At 46.4% G+C, this 25,971-nt stretch overlaps 1 protein-coding gene across 2 annotated transcripts; it reads right to left on the bottom strand.

The window, feature by feature from the left end:
- Positions 1–10,826: 10,826 nt before the first annotated feature.
- Positions 10,827–25,437, bottom strand: LOC117893962 (pneumococcal serine-rich repeat protein). 2 transcript variants are annotated; one of them, XM_034800761.1, is made up of 11 exons: positions 25,321–25,437; positions 23,926–24,067; positions 23,772–23,860; positions 23,076–23,710; positions 22,802–23,011; positions 21,034–22,302; positions 19,797–19,934; positions 19,615–19,739; positions 14,998–19,548; positions 14,299–14,933; positions 10,827–14,004 (listed from the first exon to the last, which is right to left on the bottom strand). In XM_034800761.1, exons 2-11 carry the CDS (start codon positions 23,951–23,953, stop codon positions 12,268–12,270), a joined length of 9,417 nt encoding a protein of 3,138 aa, XP_034656652.1. In that variant the 5' UTR covers positions 23,954–24,067; positions 25,321–25,437; the 3' UTR covers positions 10,827–12,267. The 2 variants fall into 2 exon arrangements, with proteins under 2 accessions (XP_034656652.1, XP_034656651.1); XM_034800760.1 differs by lacking the exon at positions 14,299–14,933 and having other exon boundaries at positions 10,827–12,984; positions 17,468–19,548; positions 19,797–20,402.
- Between the last annotated feature and the right edge of the window lie 534 nt (positions 25,438–25,971).

Below are 25,971 nucleotides of genomic sequence, written 5' to 3'. Positions count from 1 at the left end.
AATTGCCGAACGGGCCAAGCGATGCCGAGGGCCGCCACACGACGAGCAGCGATGGGCAGGTACACAGAGAAACGACAACGTCGAATCCGATGACTGGTTTTCGCATGACGCGACTGTGACGTAGTTGCGCCAAGAGAGTGGGACAGACAGAGAGAGAGCGATACAGCAGCCTCACAGCTGTATCTGGTTTATTGCTCTTGTGGTTGCTGCTGCTGTCGCTGCCGCTGCTCCGCTGTCGTGCCGTGGGGTTTCCTCTCACCATTTGGCAGTGGGTCGAGAATCGCGTTGCCTGACTCGACCAAGTTCAAGTGCGGCAACAGGCTAGAACGTATGGAGTGGTGTTGTTGTTGCTGCTGCTTTTGTTGCTGCTGCTGCTGGAGCGGGGTTAAACCATTAGCGCGTGCGCGCGTCAGTCCAACCATTTGAAATAAACCAAAACATTTGGAAATGTCTCAAGCGTCACCAGAAAAGCCTAAAACAAATTGGAATACCACAAGAAGCGAACAACAGATCCTGAGGGGGGGTATACCAAAGCAAAATGAAGCAAAAGCAAAGCAGCATCAAAATATTTTGATTTTTCGGAGAGGTACAGTTCCGTAGCACCACAAAGTGCCGCTTAAAGTTGATGATACACCAAAAAGGGTTTAGTTCTTTGATTGAACATTAATTCACCATTAAATACTGAACATTTTTAAAGAAATACAATAAGAAATTTAAGAAAAACCTTTGATAAATGACAGAAATACCTGTGCCAAATGCCAATAGTTCTCAATGAAAAAGTCGTCAATGACTCAACAATTTCTAGCTCACAATTGGAGCGGATACAAATGCGGATCAAGCGCTGGACCACATGCCGGAGCGGATACAAACGCAAATCATTTAGGAACACAAAAGAAAGATACAAAAAAACAAAAGTTACCAATGAAAAATGTGTTTAAATCCTGGGAAAATCTGCCTCAAGAGTAGGGTCTTTAGATGCTGTAAATACCTCAGGAAAGACTGCAAGTAAAATGCCTCAAAAGTGTCACTGAAAAATGTCACCAGATCCTGAATGAATCAACGCCGAGTTCTAGAAAACTTTAAGAACACATCTGTGGCGGATACAAAAGCGGATCATTTGGGGACGGTCCAAAGTGAAAGTCAATAGAAAAAAAGCAAAACTTGTGGTAAACAGGAAGTGGGCCTCACTCAATGTGTGTTGCTGTTTGTGTGTGTAGGCGGCTGGCACTCGCACGCCATTACAATTAATATATTTAAAAGCACATTTAGCAGCTAATTTGCATGCGTAAGTGTGTAAGTGTAGCGACATTAAACTAAGCCATTGGATGCCATAACAATTCTATAACTAGATCAATAACAAAATAAGTGACTGCCGTGCCGTGTGAAAACATCTGGTGAATGAAATTTGCATATGGCAGCTGACAAATCAGATCGAAAAACAAACACTAGCGAGAGGGGTGGAGGGATGTGAATTATTATTACATATTCCTGTAAGCTGATAACGCGGCTCCCGCTATCAAGGCTGGAAACCGCTTCTCAAATTGGTCTTGGCTCGGCAACTGAATGACATTACATTTTCAGTGGCAGTGGCAGTCGCAGTCGCAGGGGCTTAACCAAACTCGGTTTGCCATTGATCTACATACAAACATATGTACATCTGTGTGTGCTTGTGCACTTGTACTTGCAACAATCTGGTCATCCTTGCAGCTACTAACTAACAAACTCCAACTAATGTCTGTCTAATGTTAATGCAAACCGTTCAAATTAGTAGATCGCAGCGAAACGATTGTGCTAACGAGCCGATAATGAGCCGACACATCATCGTCATGCTACGATCTGCGATCTGCGATCTGCGACGATTCGATCACGCAGCGGCATTAAGTTATTAAATTGAATAGATTATCCAGCTGCGAGGAGAAGGCATACACACAAAAAAAGAAACATAATCATGTAACGCTGATAGATTCATTATACAAATTGAATTGTACGACTGGGATGTTGTGACTCAATGTTATGGGTGGTTCGTTGTGTAAGCAGGAAAATGTGCGACAAATTAAAGTAAAAAATATATGAAAAATGTAAGGAAAATTGCAGGAGAAGTGGGAGGTTTAAGTAGAGTTTAAGGAGAATGCAGTGTTCATTTTTGGGTTGTAAAAATATAGAAATTAAAGCAGCATTAAAAGCGGAATAAACAGAATAAACATTTATCAGCCTTTAGCCTTAATTCTCTCACAATTCCCTGCTTGAACATTTCCCCCATTTAAGCCTGCTTTGATTTCCCACATTACTCATTGATTTATATTGGATCAGGCGCGGTTCCCACATTAGCATTGCGCCCGCCCCATTCCATTCACTCCATTCCATTTGCTCTAAACATTTACTTCCGATTTTGCACTGCGTTGCACTCGTTTTAGGCACTGCCAATCAAAATATTTTAATTGGAGCTTAAGGTTTCAGCTCAAAACATGCAAAATATGTATCTAAATGGGCAAACTTTTCTTCCGACTTGAGTAGTTCTCGACGATTGTTCGTTCTTTGTGTGGTGGCTGGTGGCTGTTGGCTTGGGCCTGGCTGCTGCATAATTGAGCCTCTATAATTGTTGCTAAAGTCTCTTTTTTTTTATTAAATATTTAAATTTAATTGTGCACGCTTGCTCATGCTAAAGTTGTTCGTTCGAGTTATAAGACGGCAAACAAACACACACACACACACACACACACACACACGCCCAAGGTTCCAGAAGTCACAAAATTGTGCTGCTAAAGCTGGAGTTGGGTACGGGGAGTTGTAGCTGTAGTTGTTGCTGTAGCTGTAGAATCGTGATTCATGGCATTCTAGACACGTAGGCAGCTACAGCAGAGATATCCGAACCATTCACTGGGATTTCCTTGTCCTTGACCGTGAACCTTTAACGGTTGACTAGCCGTCCGTTTCTAGGCGAGAGATTTCCCCTCCAAACCCCCTTTGGGGAGTGGAGTTTTGGTCAACCAGTTTGTTTGTTTTATTTGAAGTCTCATGATCAAAACCATAATAAGTGAAGCAAAACTACAAGCGATCTGCCCCCCCGATCTATCTCTCTCCCTCTCTTTGTTTGTTGAATTGTTTAAACAATCAATTTTTCGAAATGGCTCCTTTGAGAATTTGTATTTGAATTTGGCTCGCAGATTGAAGGTCGCCGATTTTTATTAGCTTTTAGCTTTTGCAATTTTTTACTTTTGTTACATAAGACGGATTTACTTTTTTCGGTTAGACCTAATGATCAATCATCATAGTAAAAAAAAGAAATAAAACATATAAAAGAGCGTTTCGAACAAATTAGATTCTATAATTAAAAAAAATTTCACAGGCGGCAAAACCTTTAGCGGACTTTATTTGATTTTTACTGTGCCACACACACATACATACACAAAAAAAAACACAGATGGAGGGCTTTGTTCTAAAACAAAAAAAAAGAGATAATATTTAAGTTTGATTCAGTCACGTAGTCCAGCTGGTGGGGGGCATCGAAGTACAGTTTTGTTTCTTTTTGTAGCCATTCCATCGATCATAATTGTCAGCATGAAATGGCCAAAAATCGCTGCGGCGAAAGCAGTTCCTGTTGGCCATTGGATTCGTCTGAGAATTGAGAAAGCCGGAGTGCTGTTGGGCTGATGGAAATAGAATAAAAATATAGATAAAAGTGTAGATAAATAGCAGAATGAATAGATGAAGAGGGGTAGAAATATATGCCTTTAAATTGGTAGGAAAATATCGTGTAAATGTCACATGTGGCCAGAAAGATTGCTGATAATTTAGTATAAATTATGGAAAGAAGTTGGTTGTAAAATGCATAATAAATATTTAGATTTATATGCTGCTTATAGTCATGTTTTCCATATTATTTCGTACATAATTCTGTGAGAAAAACACAGCCGCAGATTTACCCCAGATGCTCCTACCCACAGACCGCAATATTTTTTGCAACCTTCCCGAGCTGCGTTTCATTTCCCATAATCTTGCAGCCTTGCCGCGGAGCAGCTCCCAGTGATTTCCCAGCCCTCGTCATGTGCCCTTGCTGAAAACTTCCGAGAATAAAGTGAATCTGTTGCAGGGACTCCACTTCCTATGAATCAATTGAAAGCAACTCAAAGAAAATCAAATATTATTCATAATTCAATTAAGTGCAATTAATAATACAATAACGAATCCATTTCAAAAAATGCTCAATATTTAATTTTTTTCCATTCTAGAGGGCAATTATGTGCATTAATTACAAATGGCAATCGTTTTCGTTGCTAATTATTGTATAATATTGAGGTTTTGCTTTCCCAAATGCCACCCCAAACGGCGTGGAGTGGAGCAGTGTCCATGTGGATGAGCTGTCAGGGGGAGTCCACACAACACGCTGATGTATCAATCACGTGCCACAGAGAGACTGGACGACGGCGTCGTACGCTCTAGCGTCGCTCTGCCCCCGGCTGTCGCTTTCTAAGCCACATCGAACTCGTTTCTGGCTGATTCACCTGGGGGCCAAAGATGACGCCGGCTATGGCTGGTATCGGCTGGCATCTGTATCTCTCCGTACATCTCGTATCGCTCCGCATTTAGCAGTTAAAATTGTTCATTTGAATATGCAAAATAGCCGCGCGACTCGCCTCGTTCGCATTTTTGTTTTGTTTTGTTTTTTTTTTCTGTTTATGGTTTCTTTATCACACACTTTTTGTTTGTTTTTTCGCGCGCGATTTTGCGTCACGTGCGACAAACAAACCAAAACATTAAAAACAAAATCACACCAGCGAGGGGGATTTTGTTGGCCTGGCAAGGACCACAGCCTGCTGACGTGTTTTGGGGGCCAAGAGATTGACACATTGCTCTGGGAGCTGGGATCTGTGATTTCATGTGAACTATAACTAGTCAACAGTATGCGTTGTCCCATGGGGGGTTTAACCAAATAATTATCGAAAATAATTAGCTATAATTTAGATAGATTCCCCGGCGTTGTGTCTCGACTGCAAATTAACTTAAATAGATCGTGCAAATGGTAGACAATCTCCCGGTGATGATGATGCCTTGGAAGTTCCCCCGTTTTTGCTCAGGACTCTCTTGTCCGTTCCGGCAGTCCAATCACAATTTTATATTTAGCTTATCGTTGAGTTTATGACTTTGCCTTACTTATTTGTGAATGTATTCCAAAACATTTCCGAAGGCGTGGAGCCACCAAAATAAACACCAGCTTAATCACCAGCAAAGGCAACGACGGTTGCTGCTGGTGCCTGCTGCCTGCCAGCGAACGAGCCCCCAAAAATAATCAAAAATATATATACAAATCTGGGCGGTATAAGTATATTTTCATTATTATCACATTGTCGTTAAATGCTGGGAAACAAAGCAAACTAAACCAGTTTGTTGCACCTTGCAGCAGCCCCGATGCTGGGGCAACTAACTTCACAAAGAAAGTTAAAATTAAGTTGGAGGAATGCACTGAAATACGAGTATAACTGCTAAAGAGCCCCAGAGATATACATATTTAATTTAATAAGCGTATTAAATGGTGCAAATGACGGAGCCTTTTAGTCACTTCAAAATGTTTTTTGTCTCCCCGCTGCAGGCACTTGACCCGATTAGCCAAAGGATATGTGTGTGGGGGCAGTTCTCAAAAATCAATAGACATCTGCCAATGACAGGTCACACAGGTCCACATGTGATGGGTGGTGTTGGGCGGTGTCTCCACAAAAACACACAGAGAGAGAGTCGCCAGCCACTCGTGCTTTTCATTTGTCAAGTGCCTGTCTCTGTTTTTGAGCGTCAGCAAAACTTTCCGGCACCAAAATGTAAATCACACAAAATTCTGTTTAAAGAGGTAAAGTCCCGCCTCAAATGCTGCATGTGGCTTTGGCTGTGGCCACTGCAATTAAAGCCAAAGGAGTCACCACACCATGCAAAGATTAACGTCTGTTTGTGCCACAAAATCAAGTTAGTCTTGGGTCTTCCCCAACGCACAAGTGCGTCAAGAGCTGTGAGATTTGTGGCTGCTGCCTGCTGCTGTTGCCTGCTGCCTACGATCGTTCGCTAACTGAGTCATGGCCGAGTGTCAGCTGAGAGATACTTTCAAAAAAAGATAACAAAAACGCGATTATTTTTCCCACTTACATGGGGATTTTTCCTTTGGATCAAAATTCTTAGTGTGTTCTGTCGGGGAGGGGACACTTTGTGTGTTTTATTTTCAGAAACGGAAATGCTGCGGTTGAAATGAGATGAGAAGATGTCACAGATTGCTCTGGGGCTTGTCTTTGAGGGAATTTCTGAATAAACGAGTTATGAGGAATTGTAGGGAATTGTATGGGGAATCATTACCAGAAGTGTCAGGTGTGGGCTGAATGCAAAGATAAATGGGATAAATGTTCTGTAGACATGTTAATTAAGGCAAATAAACACTGGAATATCTTATGATGCGCGAACGAAGCGTTTTTGTAGCTTAATATTCTGCAAATAAGTTTGTCTAGCTGTCGGATCGATGCAAGTCCTTTTCGCAGAAATATCTAACTACTTTTGCTACTTACTTGGTGGTTTTTCTTGTATCAATATTCCAAATGTGTCACAAAATAAACACTTTGAATCGTTAAAAATTCCTCTCTCTTCCTTCAATATATTTCCCTATATCTGTGTACCTGTTTGCAGCACAAATGACAAATTACATGGGGAATTTTTCCTTTTAGTTTATCATCAAAATAGGAAATGCTGCGGCTCCAACCACAAGCGAAGATATGTCTCTGCCCCTCTGCATAATTTGCATAATTCTTTGCAGATCTATTTCCTAGGAAACGTTCTATATATTTCTTACAATAGTTTTTATTCTATTTTTTGGACATCAAGCGAATGAATTGACAAATTCTTACTTTTGGGTTTCTCTGTGTCAAACCAGTTGCCACAAACTATTTAGCATAAATCGCTTAATATGCTCCACTAACGTCCAGTTTTTTATTTGTTAGAAGACCATTGATAAGCTACCGTTCATGGATGACATGTGTTTATGGAAATTGTGTCCAAATATGTGTCTTAATGCGAAGGCAATTGCTAGGCTTAGAGACGCCGCACGAAGGTCGGGCACTTTCTAAGGTCTGTTTATGGTCGCCCAGGGGCTGTGGGTTCTAATATCTGGTGTCTGGGGTGTTAGTACTAGTGTTTAGCATTAACATAAATTGCCATTCAGTCCGATCGGTAGCAGCTGGCCATAGAAACTAGTAACAATTTCATTAGGCCAGCTGCCTCGCTGGCTGGATGATGTTTTAGCTTTTAATTTAAGATACTTTCAATGCTTAACGAGGGCGAAAAGTGGCGGCGGCGGCTAATTACAGCCAGCCGAGTGTCATGAGAATCCAGATCGTGTGCCTGTGTGTGTGTGGGGGGGTTCAGCACTCATTTATGTAATGCAATACTTAATCAAATGCCATTGCATTCTAAATTTAAATTTTTTTCCAACGCGTGTGTGCGCGACGAACAACAAAAATTCCATTGAACTTTTGCGACATTTTTTTCGTGCAGGAAGTGGAGTTTGTTGCTTAAGTCTTTTGATTATGTCGGAAACGAGAGACGCGACGCTTTGCTCTTAAATATAAAGATAATGTGAGAGGTTTATGACTGTAAAGATGTAAATTTACAGCAGCAAACTTTTGCATAATCCTCTTCTAATGTGTCATTAATCAGAGAGGGCATTATCTAATGGAGTTGTGCAGATGACAGGGCGCTATGCACAGATCGATCTACACTACTTTGTAGTTAAAATCGCTCAATCAAAGGCCAAGTTCAAACCGCACCCGCCATAAAACTTGCCCATTGTCTTAACCACAAAATATATACAATATTGAGCGAGTATATTGACAACTAAGGCCGCAAAATTCGTTGAAAAAAAAGAAAGAAAAAACAAACACACACAAAGGTTCAATGAACGGCAGCGGCAGGTCCAAGGGAGCGCTATTTTTAAGCTCAATTTAATTTGATTTTGTTTGCATTAATTGGCCAGATAATCCCCCAAAAACTGATTCACAAACGGAAGTCCAAGTCAAGTGGCTGACTAAAGAAATTCTTGTAAATTAAATCAACTGCAATGGAGAGGCGGAGGCGGCACTCACGAGGCAGAGTGCAAGGCTTGTAATTTAAATTTAGAAAGTAAAAGGCAATATGTATGCTCTCTGTCTCTGGGATAAGCAAATGCTGACTGTGCTGACTGCCTGACTGCCTGACTAATCAGATGTATGATTGCATGTTATTTGCACATTCTCCTTGATTTACAACCGCCGCGCCGCTAACTACACACGAAATCAATAAAAGTCACTTTTAACGTGCCCATTACACCAATGTAATACAATAATTACACACATTGCCACCCAAGAATACCATTTGGCATGGCGATTGCACAATGCACTCCTGCAGAGAGTCGATATTTAATGCCTAATAATCGCATTTTTATGGGAGAGTTTCTTTGTAGGAATTCCCAGGGGAATTAAAATGTATTAAATTTTTATATAAATATAACACCAGCTAAGAGTCGATTATGGGGACTTTTTAGCACGATTTTTCTATGGGGAATAGCAAACTTTAGCTATTTATATTTTATATTCATAATTTTATGAATTATTATATTTTAATTTTAATTCTTTTCGAACTTTAATGGGTGTAGAATTATTATTAAGTGATATTACTGTTGAAACTTATCTTAAGGATTATTTCTGAATTATTATTAATAAATTGATTAAAAAACTATTAATAAATCAGCTCCAGCTACAGTACTGTCAGCTAAATAATCATTCAGTCTGACAGATTTATTGGCACACCAGATTTTCTATGGGCATTATAATCATTGAAATTTCCATTCAAGCCAGCCAGCACCTGCAGCCAGCTGATGTACCCAATTAAAAGTAATATTCCCACCCATTGGCATGGTGGTTGCTTGGCTGGGTTGGTGGCGAAAACTAAGCAACTTGTAGAACTTCTACTATGTAGATACAAAAGCGTTAGAATGGAATATAGAAGTGGCTTAACGCCATAGCAACAATTACGAGTAAAACTGCATAAAATGTTATGACCTTTTTGGTCAGCAACGTAACGACGACGCACAAATATAGTTTTAATTTTTTGTTTTGTGTTCATGATTATTATGTATTATTCGTTTGTGTTGTTGTTTTTATTTTTAGTTAGCCTTTTTTTCCCAATGAGCTCGTAAATTATGCAACAATACTGCCACACATAAATCTACAGCCCGGAGGCTATTTTAGAATGCTGCTAAAATCGCTGCGTGACTCCACCGTAGAGACTCCGTTTAGAAAATTATATTCTAAATGCCCCCCGCCAATTCCCCAATTTAAATCCCTTGCATGTCAATAACATTGAAAGAATTTCTTAAAATATATAAATCGTTACGCAACTGCCGGCATTTAATTAGCGAATTTTAAATACAAATTTGCACTGAATTTATTATGCGTATTTAAATTCCAAATTTAAATGTTTGTGCCGGTTTTTTTTGGAGGGCCGCTGTGTTTGCTTTAATTTCCATATATTTTAAAGCTCCTTTCCATCGATTGGCGATATGGCTGCCGTTGCTGGTGAATAAACCAATTAACATGCACAATAATTGTTATAAATAAAAAATCGCAATCGCTGGCCAGCAAGAACCGGATGGAATTTTCTGCCAGGCCATATGTCAGGTCATTAATCACTGGGAGTCATGACTCAAAGACTATCTTTAATATGGAGTAGCTACTAATACGAGCGCAAAGGTGTTGAAAACCCAATGTAATGGCAGCTCCATTAATTGCTGGAAAATCCAAACTGAATCCAAGAAGAGGACGGTTCAGAACCAGTCCGCAGGCCGCGAGTGTTAGTCACGCACAGCGTGGTTTGGTTTGGTTTTTTTTTGTTTTAAAATTTGTATCATTAATTAGCAGCATGTTTAATATAATTGGGTGTTTTTCCTTAACCCCCGCGAGTTCTGGAACAAGTCATAATGGTAGCGTTCTGTCAGCAAGGTATTTATTGCCTGCTGCAAGTCCAAGTCCATGCCATGCCAGAGATTCTTGAAATATCTAACTCTAAACGAATCTAAAGCGAAAGCCAAGACTAGTACTTTAGTAGCGGATAATAATTAAAGCTGATCAATTGCTTTCAGCGATTCGAAGGCGCACTCGAGAGAGACCTCTCAAGCAAGCATTAGCCACACGTTTTTGTTTCGTTTTCAAGATCGTGCTTCGTTCTAGAAGACCTGACCAGATGATAGATGTATATCGCATAATAATTACTTGGGGAATACACGTGTAGCCACAGCTGGCAGCAGTTGTCGTTGTCTGCAATCTGTGTATTTGTTTGAGGGAGAGCTGGAGCTGGTGAAGGGCACACCGCACTCACTCCCCCGGCAATTGTATGCAAATGAACGCGTGCCGCCGTGCATTGAGCTTTCAGATTGCATAATAATTACTATATGTATTCCGTAATTTAGCGAAATTATTATGCCTGCAAAAAAAGAAGTTTCAACGCTCTTTTTCATCGTACAATATGCAATAGAATTCTTTATTGTAATTTACTTTTTGTTGTGTTTTGTTGTTTGCTGTGTTTCTTTTGTTGTTGTTTATACATACATATAGATTTATGTACTCGCATTTTAATGTGCCACACACACATTGTACAGCATATAATATATAATATATATATAGTGTATGTATATATTTTATTCATTATTAATATAATATTTTGTTTAGCATTGTGTGGTTCTTTAAATATGTTTGTTTCTGCTCTTTTATGCTCTAGGTACCGCTTTTTCTTCCTTCTTCTATAACCTTCGATTTGTTGTTGTTTCATTTATAAACTATTTTTGTGTATTCATAATGAAAATTTAAAATTTAACTGCGAAAAACGAAAGCTTTAACAACTTAATCGATTACGGGTAGAGGGGGTCGGGCAGGGGACTCTATATATATTTTATATTTATATTTAATTAAGGGCTCTCTCTCTCTCTCTCTCTCGACTTTATTTATTTTCTTGTGAATTTTTCCCTCTCTAATTTTTAATAGCGACTAAGACACTTTTCCATATTTCATAAATTTTTCCATCTAATTTCGAATCAATTAATGTTTTTTTTTTACACCGTTTAAAGCTACAATTTTGAGATGTTTTTTTTACCAGTTTTTATGTACAGCAAAAATGGTCGAGAGTATTTTTTAATCCTTTTTTTTCTGGAGGGGGGTGGAGGGTGTATAAGTGCTGAGGGTTTTCCTTTCTTTGTGGCGGAATGTTGCACAATATTTTAGATGGGAGCATGCTCTGTTTTTTAAATGGTTTATTTGTGTGTTTTGGGGGTTTGCTTAAGAGCTTACGGGGGTTTTACTTAGCATATTTAACAAAAGTTTATACAATTTTTGCTTGGCTTTCTACAAACTAAAAGTGTGTGTGTGTGTGTGTGTCCTTTATGATACGATAGTAGTTCTGTTGTGTGTGCCTGCTGATTTTTGCTTAGTTTTACGTTTAATAAATATTTCAACAAATTGCCGGCACGCTGCACGATCCTGCCTTCCTTTTCTGCTTCGATAATAGTCATTGTAATAGTAGATAGTTACGTAATCAATAATAATATTCATAATTTACACGTTCTAATCTGTAAATTCTGTGGAAATAAACTAAAAACTAATTATAGTCGGGGTATTCTTTGAATTTCTATTCTCCTGCTGCTTCGCTTGGTTCTTTCATCATTTTGTTTTGTTAATTATTAAAAACAAATTAAGTTTAATTAAATCAAAATTAGAGACCTAATTAGAGCTACGCCTAGTACGAGTTAATTGTCATAAAGTAAAGGCTTAGAACGAGTACTAAATACTAACTAAAAAGACCAACTAACTGGCTAATTGGGGGCCCAAGGGTTCGCTTCGCTTCACTTCGATTCGGTCCAAGGGGCGCAACTGCAGTCAAAACTAAAGGAAAAATTGCACAAAGGATAGGGAAAGGAGACGGAGGGTATTGAAATCAAGGACACAGGAAATTCGAGTCTTAAATATCAAACAATATCATTTAGAAACAATTACGCCCCATGACCTCTTTCGACACCGCACAATACAATTTGTCTGGCCTGGTTGAAACCGTTCTACTCTGCTGTTAAATCTACTTGCAATCTCATAACTGTGTGGCTCCTGTGGCTGCCGCTGATGTGGCAGCTCCTGTGGCCGTTGCTGCCGCTGTTGCTGATCCAGTTGCCGCCCCCGTTATGTCGTCCCCTTGGAGATCCACGTTGGCGGCACTGGCGTACTGCTAAAACCATGACTGCCTGTTAATGTCATACGGCTTGGGCATGCCCAGCGTTGCGGATCGATAGGCGGATGGCGGTGGTGGCGGTTGGCCATAGCCGGCCGCTGCTGCCGCCGCCGCCGGTCCCCCCAGCAGGCTCTGGTTGAAGATCATTCGCGTGTGGAAGTCATCGCGCCGCAGATACTGCTGATAGAGCTGAGAATTTGGATCCGGGAAGGGATATGCCGCCGCTGCGGCCGCTGCTCGGGTGGATGGATGTGCGGCCGCCAGGAAGGGATACGATCCGGCTGCCGTGTTCAGTGGATTCTGCGTCTTGTCCGCTCCATTCCCAGCCGCATTCGCTACCGCTGGTAGCTGGTGCGCTGGTGCCGGTGGCATGTAGTAGGGATTGGTGGCATCGCGGAACTGATCCAAGTAGCTGCTGGCAGCCGCAGCCGCCGACTGATCGCCGTACAGGCCGAGTGCTCCGGGTGTGGGCGCAAAATTGAAGGCACTGCCCGGCACCATGCCACCTGTGGAGGTCTTGAGGGAAATTGCCGCAGCATCTGCTGCCGTTTGATTGCTGCCATTCGCTCCTCCGGCTGTGGGCGTGGCCGCCGCACTAGTGGCGGGCGAGGAGACGCCGCCCGATTTGAGTCCAGCATAGAGCTGGAATCCCTGTGGCATGTTGTATTGCGCCATTGTCTGCTGGTGTTGCTGCGCCGCCGCCGCCGCAGCTGCCTGTTGTTGTGCTTGCTGCTGCGCGGCCGCCTGCTGTGCCGCAGCCGCCTGTTGCTGCTGCTGCTGTTGCACCTGTTGCTGTTGCGCCTGTTGCTGCTGCTGTTGCTGTTGTTTAGCTGCCGCAGCCGCTGCCTCCGCAGCAATGGTGGCTGCCTTCTTCTTCCTGCCACGCTTTGCTGGTGCCTTGACCTCTGGGGGCGGTGCTGCTACTACAGGAGCCTGATGCTGCTGCTGCTGCTGCTGTTGCGCGGGATTGTTGCTGCCGGGCACATAGTTGCCGGGCAGTTGCTGTGCGGGATTACCATACGCTGTGGCCGCCGCAATCGAGGCACTGAACATGTGAGCCGCCGGCGGCATTGCCTTGTCAAAGTAGTTTCCGGGATAGCCCAGCATCGACTCGGTGAGGCTGTGCATCAGCGGATTGTTGTAGGTCTGCGGTGGCGGCGGCGTCGGCTTGTTGTATGCCGCCAAATGGTGCGTCTGGCTGAGATGATGCTGGTGCGCGGTCGAGGGTAGATGCATCATGTTGCTCGCATCACTGACGACTGCTCCAGCGGCCTGTGTGACTGGCGGCTTTTCCGCCGTCGCCTGCTGCTGGTGCTGTGTTGTATAATTATGATTCAATTGCGCTTGCTGCTGCTGCTGCTGGTAGTTGTGTTGCTGCTGCTGCTGTTCCTGTTGTTGCAGTGGCAACTTTTGTGCCTGTTGCTGCTGCTGTTGTTGCTGATAGTTTTGATTATGCGGCGTCTGCAGCTGCGTCAAGTGTGGCTGCTGCGCTTGTTGCTGATTCGTTTGCTGCTTGTTGCCGCTTGCCTGTTGCGTGGCTTGTTGCTGCTGCAGCTGGCAACTGTTGTCCTTGCCAAAATCCTTGGGGAAACCCATGGCTGCCGCTCGATTGTACATCTCAAAGGCCTTATCTGGCGCAATGTTGCCCAACGGCTTGCCAAATGTGACGGTGCCCAGGAAACTGTTGAACATTTGCTGCTGCTTGGTCAAGTGAGATTGCGTGTGGTTTGCCACCTGCTGTTGCATCTGTGGCGGCGTCTGCTGTTGCTGCATTTGAGCGGGCGGCTGCTGTTGCTGCTGCATTTGAGCGGGCGCCTGCTGCTGCTGCTGCATCTGTGCCGGAGTTTGCTGTTGCTGCTGCATCTGTGCTGGTGGCTGCTGCATCTGTGCTGGCGGCTGCTGTTGCTGCTGCATCTGTGCTGGTGGCTGCTGTTGCTGTTGCATTTGTGGCGGCGTCTGTTGCTGCTGCATATGTGGCGGCGTCTGCTGTTGCATTTGAGGCGGCGTCTGCTGCTGCTGCATCTGCGCTGGCGCTTGCTGCATCTGTGCTGGCGTCTGCTGTTGCTGCTGTGCCGCAGTGTCGTCTATTTTCGGCATTTTATTTGCTGCATTTCCACTGAAATCCATGCCCAACTCCTCGCCGGGTCGCTTAAGCGGATTGATCAGCGTCTCCGTCTTGGGCGGCTGCTGAATTTGTTGCATAAATGTGGCCATGTCGCTGCCATAAGTTGGTGGCACAATCTTCTGTTGCTGTTGCTGCTGCTGCTGCTGTTGTTGTTGCTGTTGTTGTTGCTGCTTGTCCACTGCATCGGCTGCTGCTGCCGCACTGGCTGCCGCATTTGTGGATTGATATTGCGCGTACGTTGGATATTTGGGTTTCATTTGCTGTTGCAGCCCCAAGACTTGTTGTTGCGCGGCTGCTTGAAGCTGTTGCTGCTGCTGTTGCGTTGCCTGCTGATTTACATTGTTGGTTATGCTCGGCGGCAACAGACTGCGATTCAGACTCCATTCATTGTTCGGTTTTGTGATGGAGGCTGCCGCCGAGGACACAGCTGCCGCCGCAGTGGGCAGTGGATTGATCAACGTTGCCGGATTATACAACGATCTTTGCTGTTGCTGCTGGTAGCCATCGAGCGCGGAGCCATAGCCATTGTTGCCAAGAGCTGTACAAAGAAGCAAAAACATATAAATCCACTTTCCCATAAGGAATTCCATTCGTACACTCACCTGTTGGTGCCACAGCGCTGGTGGTTGGCTGCACCGCTGGTGCTGCACCAATCACAGGAGGTTGCACCACCTGTTGCTGCTGCTGCTGCTGGTAGGGCGACAGCACGGGCTGCTGATACGGCGAATGTTGCTGCTCTGCCGGAGACTGAGCTAGCGGCGTTGGCGGTTGTGTGGCTGCCGAGGAGGCAGGCGATCCCACGCTGCCTTGCATCGGACTGTGCGCCTGCTGATGCGCCGCCGGACTGTGCGAGGATTGTGACCCACCGCCGCCGCTGCCCTGCTGCTGTTGTCCCGCCTGCGGATGATATGGTGAGTGCTGCTGCTGATGGTACGGCGATTGGCCATGATACGGCGACGGTTGCGTCTGCTGGGGCGTCGTGTACGGCGAACTTTGTGGCTGCTGGTAGGGCGAATGCGGATTCGGTGTGCTCGGACTCATGGAGGAATTGTAGTCAGATTCCTGGGAACGCGGCTGCTTGTACTGATCGTAGATGGGCAGCGGCGATGTGGACGAATACGCAGGCGTCTTGGAGGCCTCCGAACCCGAGGGATTATAGCTGTTGCCGCCGCCATACGGCGATGTGCCGCTCAGATCCGGCGTAGAGACATTCGGCGATGAGGCGGAGGAGTAAATGTGCTGCGAGTACTGTGGATAGGGAGAGTTCATCTCGCGCGGACTGCAGCTCTTGTCGGGACTGCTCTTGGTGGTGGTGTCCTGATAGAAGCCCACCTTGATCGCTCCATTCAGCGGGTAGGGCGACGCTGGCTTGCCCATGTCATCGTTGGGCTTTGGCGACACCATTATGGGTGAGGCCCCGATCGGTGAGGCGCCTATGGGCGAAGTGTAGGAGCCCGCGGCATACGCTCCATAACGCTCATCGATGGCTATCCGCGGCGAGTCGGGATCCTGGCTGAAGGAACTCCTCTCGGAGTTGGTGCTGCCGGTGCTGGGCTTCCGCTGGCGCATCACCGTCGGCAGCGAGAAGTTATCCCCCGCGGGCGAGTGCTCTGGTGGCGGCACTTTGTTGGACTCGCCAGGCAAATCCCCACCCGATCCGGGCGTCTGCTGCTTCTCCTCTTCGTCGGACTTTTTGCTCACCTTTGGACCGCCAAAGGCCTTCAGCCAGGCGCTCAAATTCGGCTTCTCCTTCTGCCCAGCTGCCTCTGCCGCCTTGGAGGATGCCTCCGTTGATCCCTTGGCCAATTTGCTCAGCTCCAGCAGCGCCTCAAAGGGCTTGGGTGGGGAATCCTTGCTCGGGGTCTTGGGGCTCACTGACGACTCATTGGATTTGCTCTCCTCGTTGGGACTGCTGTCATCCTCATCCGTTGGCTTCTTGCCCGCACCCGCCAGCTCGTCGAACGTCTTGCCCAGCGTGAAGTCTTGAGTTTTGATCACGGTGCCCAGACTCAGTTTCGGTGCTCCATCCGTGGTCTCTGTGATGAGGGCATTCTTCAGTTCCTTGGTCTTGGTGGCCACCTGATTGAGTGTGGTGTCTGCGCTCTCCTCCGCCTTGCCTGCGGCCACATTCTGGATGAGATTACCCTTGGCCTTGCCCGGCTGCAGCCGCTCAATCGTGCGCATCACATTCCCCTTGGCCTTCACCTGCTGCGCCTGTGCCGTGGCCGCTTGCTTCTCCTTGAGGCTCTTCCGCTTGGCCTCCTTGGCCAGCTGCTGCTTGATGTGTGGCGGCGGTGGAGGATTCAACAGCAGCTGCGTCGTCGACGGCTCCTTGGGCTTCGGTACGGGCAGCACTGGCGGTGGCGTGGGCGTTGTCGGTGTGGGCGTCACTGCCACCGGCAGCGGCGTGGGCATCGAAGTGTTAGAACAATTCGAACTGGAGGCAGCTGTCGCCGAGGTGCTGCCAATGGAGTTGCTCGAGTGCATCGAATGCGGCGGTGTGCCACAGCTGCTGCTCACACTGCTGGCCGTGGGCGCTGCCGATTCCGTTTCGGATTTGGCTCCCTCCTTGGGCGGACCATCGGCCACCAGATCGTTCAACGCTTCGGCCAGTTTGTTGGGCACCAGCTCCACCTTGGGCGCCGCTAGGGCCACCGGTCGTCGAAAGTCCGCGGCCTCCAGCTTGCTGGCACCCAGCGCAGAGTCAAAGTCATCCAGCAAATTGTATCGCGAATTCGGGGAATTGCTGGCGGAACTAAACTCCGCCGTGAATTGTGGCGTGTGCTCCAGCCAGCGATTGATGTCCTTGAGGGTCTGCTCTGTCTCCACATCGAGTGCTTCGAGGTTCGTGGTGTTATTTGTCGTTGGTCCGCCGCCCTTTTGCCCGCCCTTTTTGTTCGCACCCTTTCTGGCACCCTTCTCGTTGGGTTTGTCTGCGGGCTTTGGTGGTGGTGGCATTTCCTTGGCCGCACGCTTCTTAGCCGCTGCTTTGGCTGGCGATTCCTTCACTTTGGAACTCGCTGCAGCCGCAGCTGGAGTGGCAACAAAAGCTGCAGAGGCAGCAGCACCCACAACCGTGCTGCTGCTACTGGCGACAGGCTCCTTTGTTGCCTCCGATTTGGTCGCCGTGGCCGTCGCTTTGGGTGGAGCTGCTGCCTTTGTAGCTGCCACCTTTGGGGGCGAAGCTTTTGTGGTCGACGCCTTGGAGGATGACGGCTTCACGGTGGCTGTCGACGACGCTTTGGCCGGTTCTGGTGGTGTCTTTTCTTTGGGCGTTGGTTTCTCCACTGTGCTTTTTGGTATCTCCGCTTTCTTCGACTTTTCCGCATGCTTCTCCGGCTCAAGCGCCTTGTTGGCTGGCTTTGACGAGGTCTTCTCTAACTTCTCGGTTTTCTCCAGCTTCTCGGCATCCTTGGCACGCTTCTGCTCTTTGCTCTTGCGGCCACGCTTGTGCTCCGCTGGCGCTTCTGGTGACTTGTCCCGCTTGGAGGCGGCCTTCTTGCTCTCGCGACTGCTCTTGGTGCTGGCCGATTTGGAGTCCTCGCTGGGCGCAATCGAATTGGAGGCGGACGAGCCACTCTGAGCCGCGCGACTGCGTCGATACTTGATCACATCGTACTTGTCCATGAAGGGCAGAAGCATCTCCAGCTCCGCTTGCTCTGCAGCGGCAGCAGCCGCAGCGGCCGACTCTTCTTTGCTTATTTTGCTCTTGTGTTTCCCACTGCGTGCTTTATCTTTATCCTTATCTCTGTCCTTTTCCTTGCTCTTTTTCTCCTTTTCCTTCTCCTTTTTGGCTGGCGAACTGCTCTCTCCCGCTGCCTTCTTCCCTTTCTTAGTGGTGGCCACTGGTGAAGGGCGACGTTCTGTGGAGCTCGATCGACTCCTGCTTGGTGACACTCGTCGTGGTTGACTCCTCTGCTGCAGCTGCTCCTCCTCATGCTCGTCCTCGTGCTTGGCACTGAGTTTCGTGGTCTCTGCGGTGGGTACTTTTTTCACCGTCGTCAGCAGCTCGGAGAGATCATCGTTAAGGGCACTTTTCGAGTATTTTTTATGGAGATCAACCTTAAAGGGTGACATGCTGCGCGATCTCGATCCATCCTCATCAGCCTCGTCATCGTCATCATCCTCGTCCTCATCCTCATCCTCCTCCAACTCTGCGGCAGACTCTGCGAGCGCTGCGGCTGCCGTGGGTGGCAACAGTTGCTTCTTTGCATCCGCATCCGAATTATCGCTGTCCAACTCCGTCGCGTCCTCCTCCTTGGCTCCCGACTTTCTGCCGCCCTTCTTGCCCTTCACTTGACGCTTCACGGGCGTCGGTGTCTTCACTTTGGACTCGGCGGGCACAGATTTCTTTTTTTGTGCGGCTATCGTGCGTGCGGATGGTTTCATCAGAGACTTGGCCTTGGCCAGGGCCAACTGCTCGTCATCGCTGGAGTCCTCATCCTCGCGTGGATCACTTAGGTCCGACTCCGTTTCGGGTACCGACTTTTTGCCACCCTTTTTGGTCTTTTGCTGTGTCTTGCCGCCCGCCTTTGCTGCGGTCTTTTCGCCTTTGCCCTTTCGTCCACGTTTGACGGCAGTTGAAGGCTCCTTCTCCTTTTCCTTGTCCTTTTCTTTGTCCTTTTCCTTCTCCTTTTCTTTGATTACTTTGCCAGCTTTGCTCTTTTTGGTTGTGGCTGGAGGTGGTGCTGGTGGCGGCAGCTGCGGCGGTGGCGGCGTTGCTTCTCTTTCGGGCTCAAACTCCTCCTCGTCCGTGTCCAGCTCCTCCAGATGCCCACCGCTGCGATCCGACTTGGTTTTGGTCTTCTTTTTGCGCCGCTTATCCTTCTCCTTGCGCTTGCGCTTTTGGGCCCGCTGTGCAGAGGCCGCCGCTGCCAACGCTGCCGTCTCCGCCAATGGTTCTTCCATGGCGCTGAGCGGCTGCTCCTCCTCGGCGCTGCTATCCGCATGTAAAGCATTACCAGTCGCATCCTTGCCCTCCTCCTCCTTGGCCTTCTTGCTGAAGTACTTTTCGCGGAAAACATTCATCTTGGAATCGGCAGCGGGATAGCTCAGATTTGGGTCATCATCCTCATCGTCTGACAGATTATCAAAGTACTTTTTGGTGGCCTTCTCAAAGGCATCCTGCAGATTGTTCACCATTTCCGTGTATTCTAAAAGGTAGAAATATAATTATTAAAGGAACATAAAAGATATTTTGTTTAGGGATTGATATCTACCATTATTGTGACCATTGTACAGCCGACAATTGTTGACAATCAAGCGAAAATCATTACGAAATTCTCCAAATTTGTGATACTCTCCGCTGTCCAGCTTATCCTCCATTTTCAACAGATCCATTGGTCTGCAAAGAAAGTATTTAAAGGGATCTCAAAGCAGATATATCCCATGCTCTACTCACCTCCTAATAATGGAGTAATAACGCGGCGCAATGTCCTCCTCGACGGGATCCATAAACGGCCATGCATCCCGATGATTCTTCACGTAGACGAGCACCTTGTGCATTCCAATTTGTAGCACTTCCTCCGTTTCGGTGAAGCTAAGAATATTCGCATGATTGGAGGAGTTGTACGTTGAGTTGTTGTTTGATTTTGTTGTTGTTGTTGTTGTGTGGTTTGTAATTGAGGAGAATGGATGTGTTGTTAGGGTGTGATGGCTGTGGTGGCTATGGTGGTGGTGCGTCTTGGATTTGTGTTTATTACTATGATTAGTGGTTGTCTGATGGTACGGGGGGTACTGATAGTGGGTTGTAACAGAGGTGGTTGTGTTTGTGTGATTGTTATTTTGGTGGTTATTATGGGTTCCATACGATGATCCTACTCCTATGCCTCCTCCTGCTGTCGCCGTCGTGTGATTATTATTATTCTTTCCATTATGATTGTGGTGCTGCTTATGATTGTTGTTGTTGTTAAGGCTGCTGCTATTGTTGTTGTTGTTGTTGTTGGTGGTGGTTGTGGTGGCTGTGATGGTGGTTTTGGTGGTGCTACGTTTGCTACTATTTACATGGCTACATTTATCGTACATTTTTTGTGATGAACAGTCAGAATGTAGTTGTTGTTGTTGGTTGGTTGTTGGTTGGTGGTTCAGTGGTTGAGGTAGGTACAAAAGTTTACAACAAACGAATGATAAATATATGTTAATCAATTGAGATCTCATTATATACAATTTGATGGGTGAGTATTTTATTACATGATGAAAGGAGTACCAAAACATTGAAAAAATAAAACATGCAAGCGATTTTGGGCCCAAAGTTCCATTGGCTGAACATTCCCATAAGCTAAAGGATACATTTGCCAACAAATTGCCTTTCCGTTGTACATTTTGCTTTACAAATGTTCCATAAGTGAAAGGATATACGTGAACTTATGCGAGTGTTTTGCCAATGGAACTAAATAAAAACTAAATACATGAAAAGTTTACAATCCATAACCAAAATGAAACAAAGTTAATAACAAAAGCAGCGGCATTATGGAGGTGGAGCGACCCCACATAATCCTAATTTTTAGCATTTAGCATAAAGCATGGATTAAATGATACATGACTTAGGCTCTAAATATTAGTAGGATCTTTGTGTGGTGGGGCGTATGGTGGGGACTCCACTCCACTCCACTTCACTGCGTGGTTTGCGCATCACTTACTCATCGCCACTCTTGTCCGAGAAGGCACCACTGTGCCGCTCCGCCTTGCTGGACGATGATGATGCCGATGAAGGTATTGACTTCTTGCTCTTGTTGCCCGTCGTCGTCGCCGCCTCTTTGTCCGTCGAGCTATTATTCAGCACAGCCTTTTGCTTCTTCGAGCGCACAGTGCTGGCAGATCCCGAGGCGCCGGATCCGCTGCTGTTGCTGCTGCTGCTCTGCGATTGCTGTTGCTGTGGCTGCTGCGATTGCTGCTGCGATTGCTGCTGCTGCGGCTGTTGTTGTTGTGTGCCAGCGCTGCCTGGTATGAAAATGTTGCCCGTCAGCGAACTGAGCGAATTGTTGGTTTGCCGGCCTGGCAGCTTTACATTCGCCGCCGGCGCCATTTGCCGTTGCGCGCGCTTTGCGGCGGCCGTCGTCTGTCGTGGTCGAGCTGGGAGCTCTGCTGGTTGCTGCTGCTGCGGTTGCGCCTCTTGCTGCTCTGCGTCGCTCTCATGTGCCACTGGCGAGGGTATGCTCAGGTCTGCGATGCTTGTGGCCACGGCAATCGCCGCCGAGTTCGAGTCCAAGAGCTGAAGCTGCCGACAAAAGTTCTCCTTGTCCTCGGGACTCAGAGATGGGGCATGCGGTCGCTCCTCTGAAGCGTCTGGGCGCTGTTCCCTCTGCTGCTGCTGCTGCTGACGACGACGTCGCTTATGCGGCACACTGTTGCTGCTGCTGCTGTTCTCGCTTTGCTGATGCTGCTGTTGCAGCTGCTGGTTGTTGTTGTCGTCTTCTTGATCTTCCTCTGGCTCTGAAGCATGCTTGTGACGCCTCCTATGGTGTCGATGCTCACGCGAACGCTTCTTCTGTTTCTTGCCCGATTTTTTCTTCTTGTGGTGATGATGATGATGATGGTGTTGATGACGATGATGGCTCTTGCTCTTTGGTTCCGCTGGCGTTTGCGATTCTGACGGTGGTGGTGTTTGAGGCGTACGAAAATCTGTGTCTGCTGCTGTTGCTACTGCCGCTGCTGATGCTGAGGCAGCAATTAATTGAGTCTCTTGCTCTTGCTGTTCTGTCGGCGACGATGACTGTTCCGCTTCGTTTGTTTTGGCGTCGTCTTCGTCCTCCTCCTCCTCCTCCTCGGTATCGGTGTCCTCGTCACTTTCTGGCGATAGGCAGAAGGTTTCCCTGTGGCACAGAAATTCGCTCGAATTAGTGGTTGTGGTACGTCGGAAGGAGCTTGCGTATGTGGAAATACCGCTGGCCGTCGATGTTGATTGAGAGCTAAATTGGGGAAAGCAGAAAACATGGGGAAAAATTCATTATTTAGTTGCAGTTTGGGCAGAGTTTCGAATCTATGATTATGGATTATGGCATAATGGCGTTATGGTGTTTCAAAAATGTGTCTAAAACTTAACTTAAATCATAATTAGATCAAAAAGCATGCTTACAGAGTGTATTTTGAAAAGGAATTCCAATTAATTCTCCCATATACAAAACTAAATGATGGGCAAAACAAATTAAGAGCTGATCCTTGCTCTGGACATCCTCTTCTGTGGGTTCATCTTCCGTTGGCTGGCTAGCTGGCGTCGGTGTGGATGATTTTGTATGAATTCTGATTGCAAAACGTATAATTTTCGTAACAAAATCAAAATTAAAGGCAACTCAACGATCAATTAACGAAATCAAAGATGAGTGAGTTATGTTTTTGGATGTTTTCTGTTTCTGGTGCGTGTCCTCCTGCAAGGCTTCTTCTGTTTCTTATAATACTGGGCGTTCTAACCGTCTGCGTGTGCGCTGGTTCTGGTTCTGGGATGACGGTGCCACCCACTGTGCGTTCTGCCGCTCTCTGTACTCTCGCTCTCTCTGCTCGCGCTCGTTTCGCTGGCGTTCCCTTTCGAGCTCACGCTCCCGCTCCAGACGCTCCTCCTCCTGGCGAGCCTTCAGCTCAGCAATGCTGCGAATGCGACTCGAATTTCGCACTTGCAAGAGTCTATACATAAAAGAAGAGATGTATAATAGATTGCTCCAAGGCATAGCTAGATTTTGGCACTCACTTTCTTCTTCTTAGGCGTTCACGCTCGCGGAAAAGCTGCGGCAGCTTGGGCAGAAAGTTCTTGTTGAGTATTTGGAAGAGTTCGCGCTCTTTGGCATTCTTTGAGGTCTTAAATTTGGCCGCCAAGTTCTGCCAGTCCTCCTCGGTGAAGCAGATGACCTGCCACACGGTATTGCAGTTGCTGCCTGCACCGCCAGCCGATGCTGCGGCGGCCCCGCCAACTGCCTTATCCTCGCGATACAAACGAGTGCCGTAGAAATACCAATAACCGGAATTTTTAGAGTCGTGGCCGAGTGGCTCTACGCGCAGGCTGTCCGCCTCTAGATTGCTGAGTATGACCTGCACATCGGCAGATTCCAGGCGAAAGTGACACAGATCGTGCAGAATGTGTAGGCGCTTGCGCGGTGGCAGCGATTGAAAGTCAATGTCCGTGTCGAAGGGATTCTCTGTTTGATGCAGACGACACTGTTGGCGCAACAGGCGGCGCAAGAACATCTGATAGTTGCTGTGTGTGATCTCCTTGGCTACCGATTGGAGCGCATCGCAGCCCTTGAGGAGGCGCACAATCAATTCGGGCACTAGGGCAACCTGATCCTCATCGCTGGTACCATCGGAGAGCAGCGCCGACTCGAGGTCCTAAATAAAACAAATTTAAATATCGTGTTAAGTCTGTTGGAATTGGAGATTTTGAACTTACCTCGATGTCTATATCGGGTAATTCGAAGGCGGAACTAAACAATGAACAGAAATGCGAAATACACGGTATCTCCCACCATGATTGAATGTCTGCAGAAAAAATAAACAACTGTTATCTTATATGTGTGTATGTATGCGTCATCTGTGATACTCACCCAATAGGCCAATGAAAGTAGAAACCATTTATATATGCTTGCTTATTAGAAACGTTGCTTCACTGCGAGATGTTTAAATAACTAAAATAAATCCCTCGAGGGCCTCCAATACGAAGCTCTTTGGTTACTCGATTCGGGCAGGCTATGGATTTATTTACCGGGAATGGATAACAAGAAAAAACAAACGTATCGATGCGTTAACAAATTAGTTTCAGGTTGCAACAAAGGAGAAAGAGCTACGAAACGAAGAAGAAAACTTCTATTGTCGAAGAGTTGATACCCTACAGTGAGATGGCGTGGTTATGTTGGTCCTTCTTTATGGTCATTGATTTTTAAAAACTTTAAGACAGACATTTCCAGTCGACTTTTAATACAATATTAACAATACAGAGCCACAAATACTAAATATTTTCTTATTCTCCTGGTGTGTCTTTACAAAATCAGCATTCTCTCTCTGCATAGGGTATGCACAGACATAAATGTGTGCAACATGTGTGTGCGTGCGCCGTTGTTTGCTGCGGCGCCTGCTGCTGTTGTTACAGTTACAAGATATATGCACAAACATCTGGCTTTATCACTTATCATGCATTGCGATACACCCGCACACACACGCGAATCCACGCACACTCGCGAAATATGGGAGAGCGGGCGGGTGGTAGGTCAAAAGAAAGTACACGAGCACCCCTTTCGCGCGCTTATTTTCACGAAGAGAAAATCAAAACAGACAGCCAACAAGCGACGATTGCGTAGGCCAGAGTGGGATGGCGAGTGTGCTGCACTCGAATAGCGGCGCCGCTCACTTTTTCACGTTCGTATGCCGTCTCTCTTCCTATCGTCACTATTCCGCCTGCTGTTCCTCCTGCCTGCTGCCTGCACTCTTTTTATTTTAATTAATATGTAATTTACATGGCTGCACGCAGTTTTAAAGGCTGTTAATTTCAGGAAGCTCTCGGTCGTCTTAGCCACTGTATTGGGGTATGCGAGGAGGGATTTCCAACTTCGATTCGTTTTCCGGAGCATGCGCGCGGGGTATGACGACGGCGCCTGGTGCGCCTTTTTCTGCGTTTTGCTTGCTGGCCAGTGTGTATTTATTTTTATTAATACATGTATATATATTTTTCACAAACGCTGCAGGTTACGTGCGAAAATGTCATTTAACTTTAGAGACGCCCAATCGCTGCCACTGCCGCTCCTCTCGCTCTGTGTTCCCTCTACCGAATTCCACCAATTTCTTTTTTCAAGCACACACACTCGCACGCACAGCACACACAGGCCAAGAGAGGTGCTCCATCTGCATTAAATTATTAATTATTTGCCCAACAACAGCTGCAGCTGCACACACACGTCGCACACACACACAAACACGCACTGGAACAGTAAAGTAGTTTTGCTAACATTTTTTCAATCCCGTTGATTCGATTTGCAGTAGGCCAAAGGCGGCGCAGATAATTTCTATTTTCCTCTTTTGCGCTACAACTGCTGCCTGCTTTCTTCTTCTTCTTCCTGCTACAATTTTCGTGGAGGCGTAGAGCTGCAAACTTATCGACTGCTGACCGATAGTATCGTTTGCATAGAGATGTCCAGCGCGTTTATGAACAGAATATTACAAAATATTACATTTCTGCAATATAAAAACATGAGATAAATCTGAATTAAAATTAAATGTAAAAGTAAATATAACTAACCATAATTAAACGGGATTATTATCGGTAAACTGCCGTAATTTTACGGAAAATAATTTCTTCCAATTCTTGAACACTCCATTTCTGCATACAATATTTCAACTTTTTTCATTTAATCATCTCTAATCGATATATCGATATGCATATCTCCAATTTCCTTTTCGCTTGCCATTCCATTCTCCCTCACTCACTTCTTCGCTTCCTCCTTACCCGAAATTCACCCTCTTACCATCCCTCCTCCTCTACAACCAGCTGTGAATATAACCTTACTTTTCAGCCTGTTCAGCTACATGGCATCATGTATCATCGTGTGCCTGTGTGCGTGTGTGCATGCACATCCATGTCGGTCGACGTGCGTTGGTGT

The sequence above is a fragment of the Drosophila subobscura genome, chromosome J (assembly GCF_008121235.1).
Source record: "Drosophila subobscura isolate 14011-0131.10 chromosome J, UCBerk_Dsub_1.0, whole genome shotgun sequence".
Classification (NCBI taxonomy): domain Eukaryota; kingdom Metazoa; phylum Arthropoda; class Insecta; order Diptera; family Drosophilidae; genus Drosophila; species Drosophila subobscura.
This window is presented reverse-complemented; position numbering and strand designations above follow the sequence as displayed.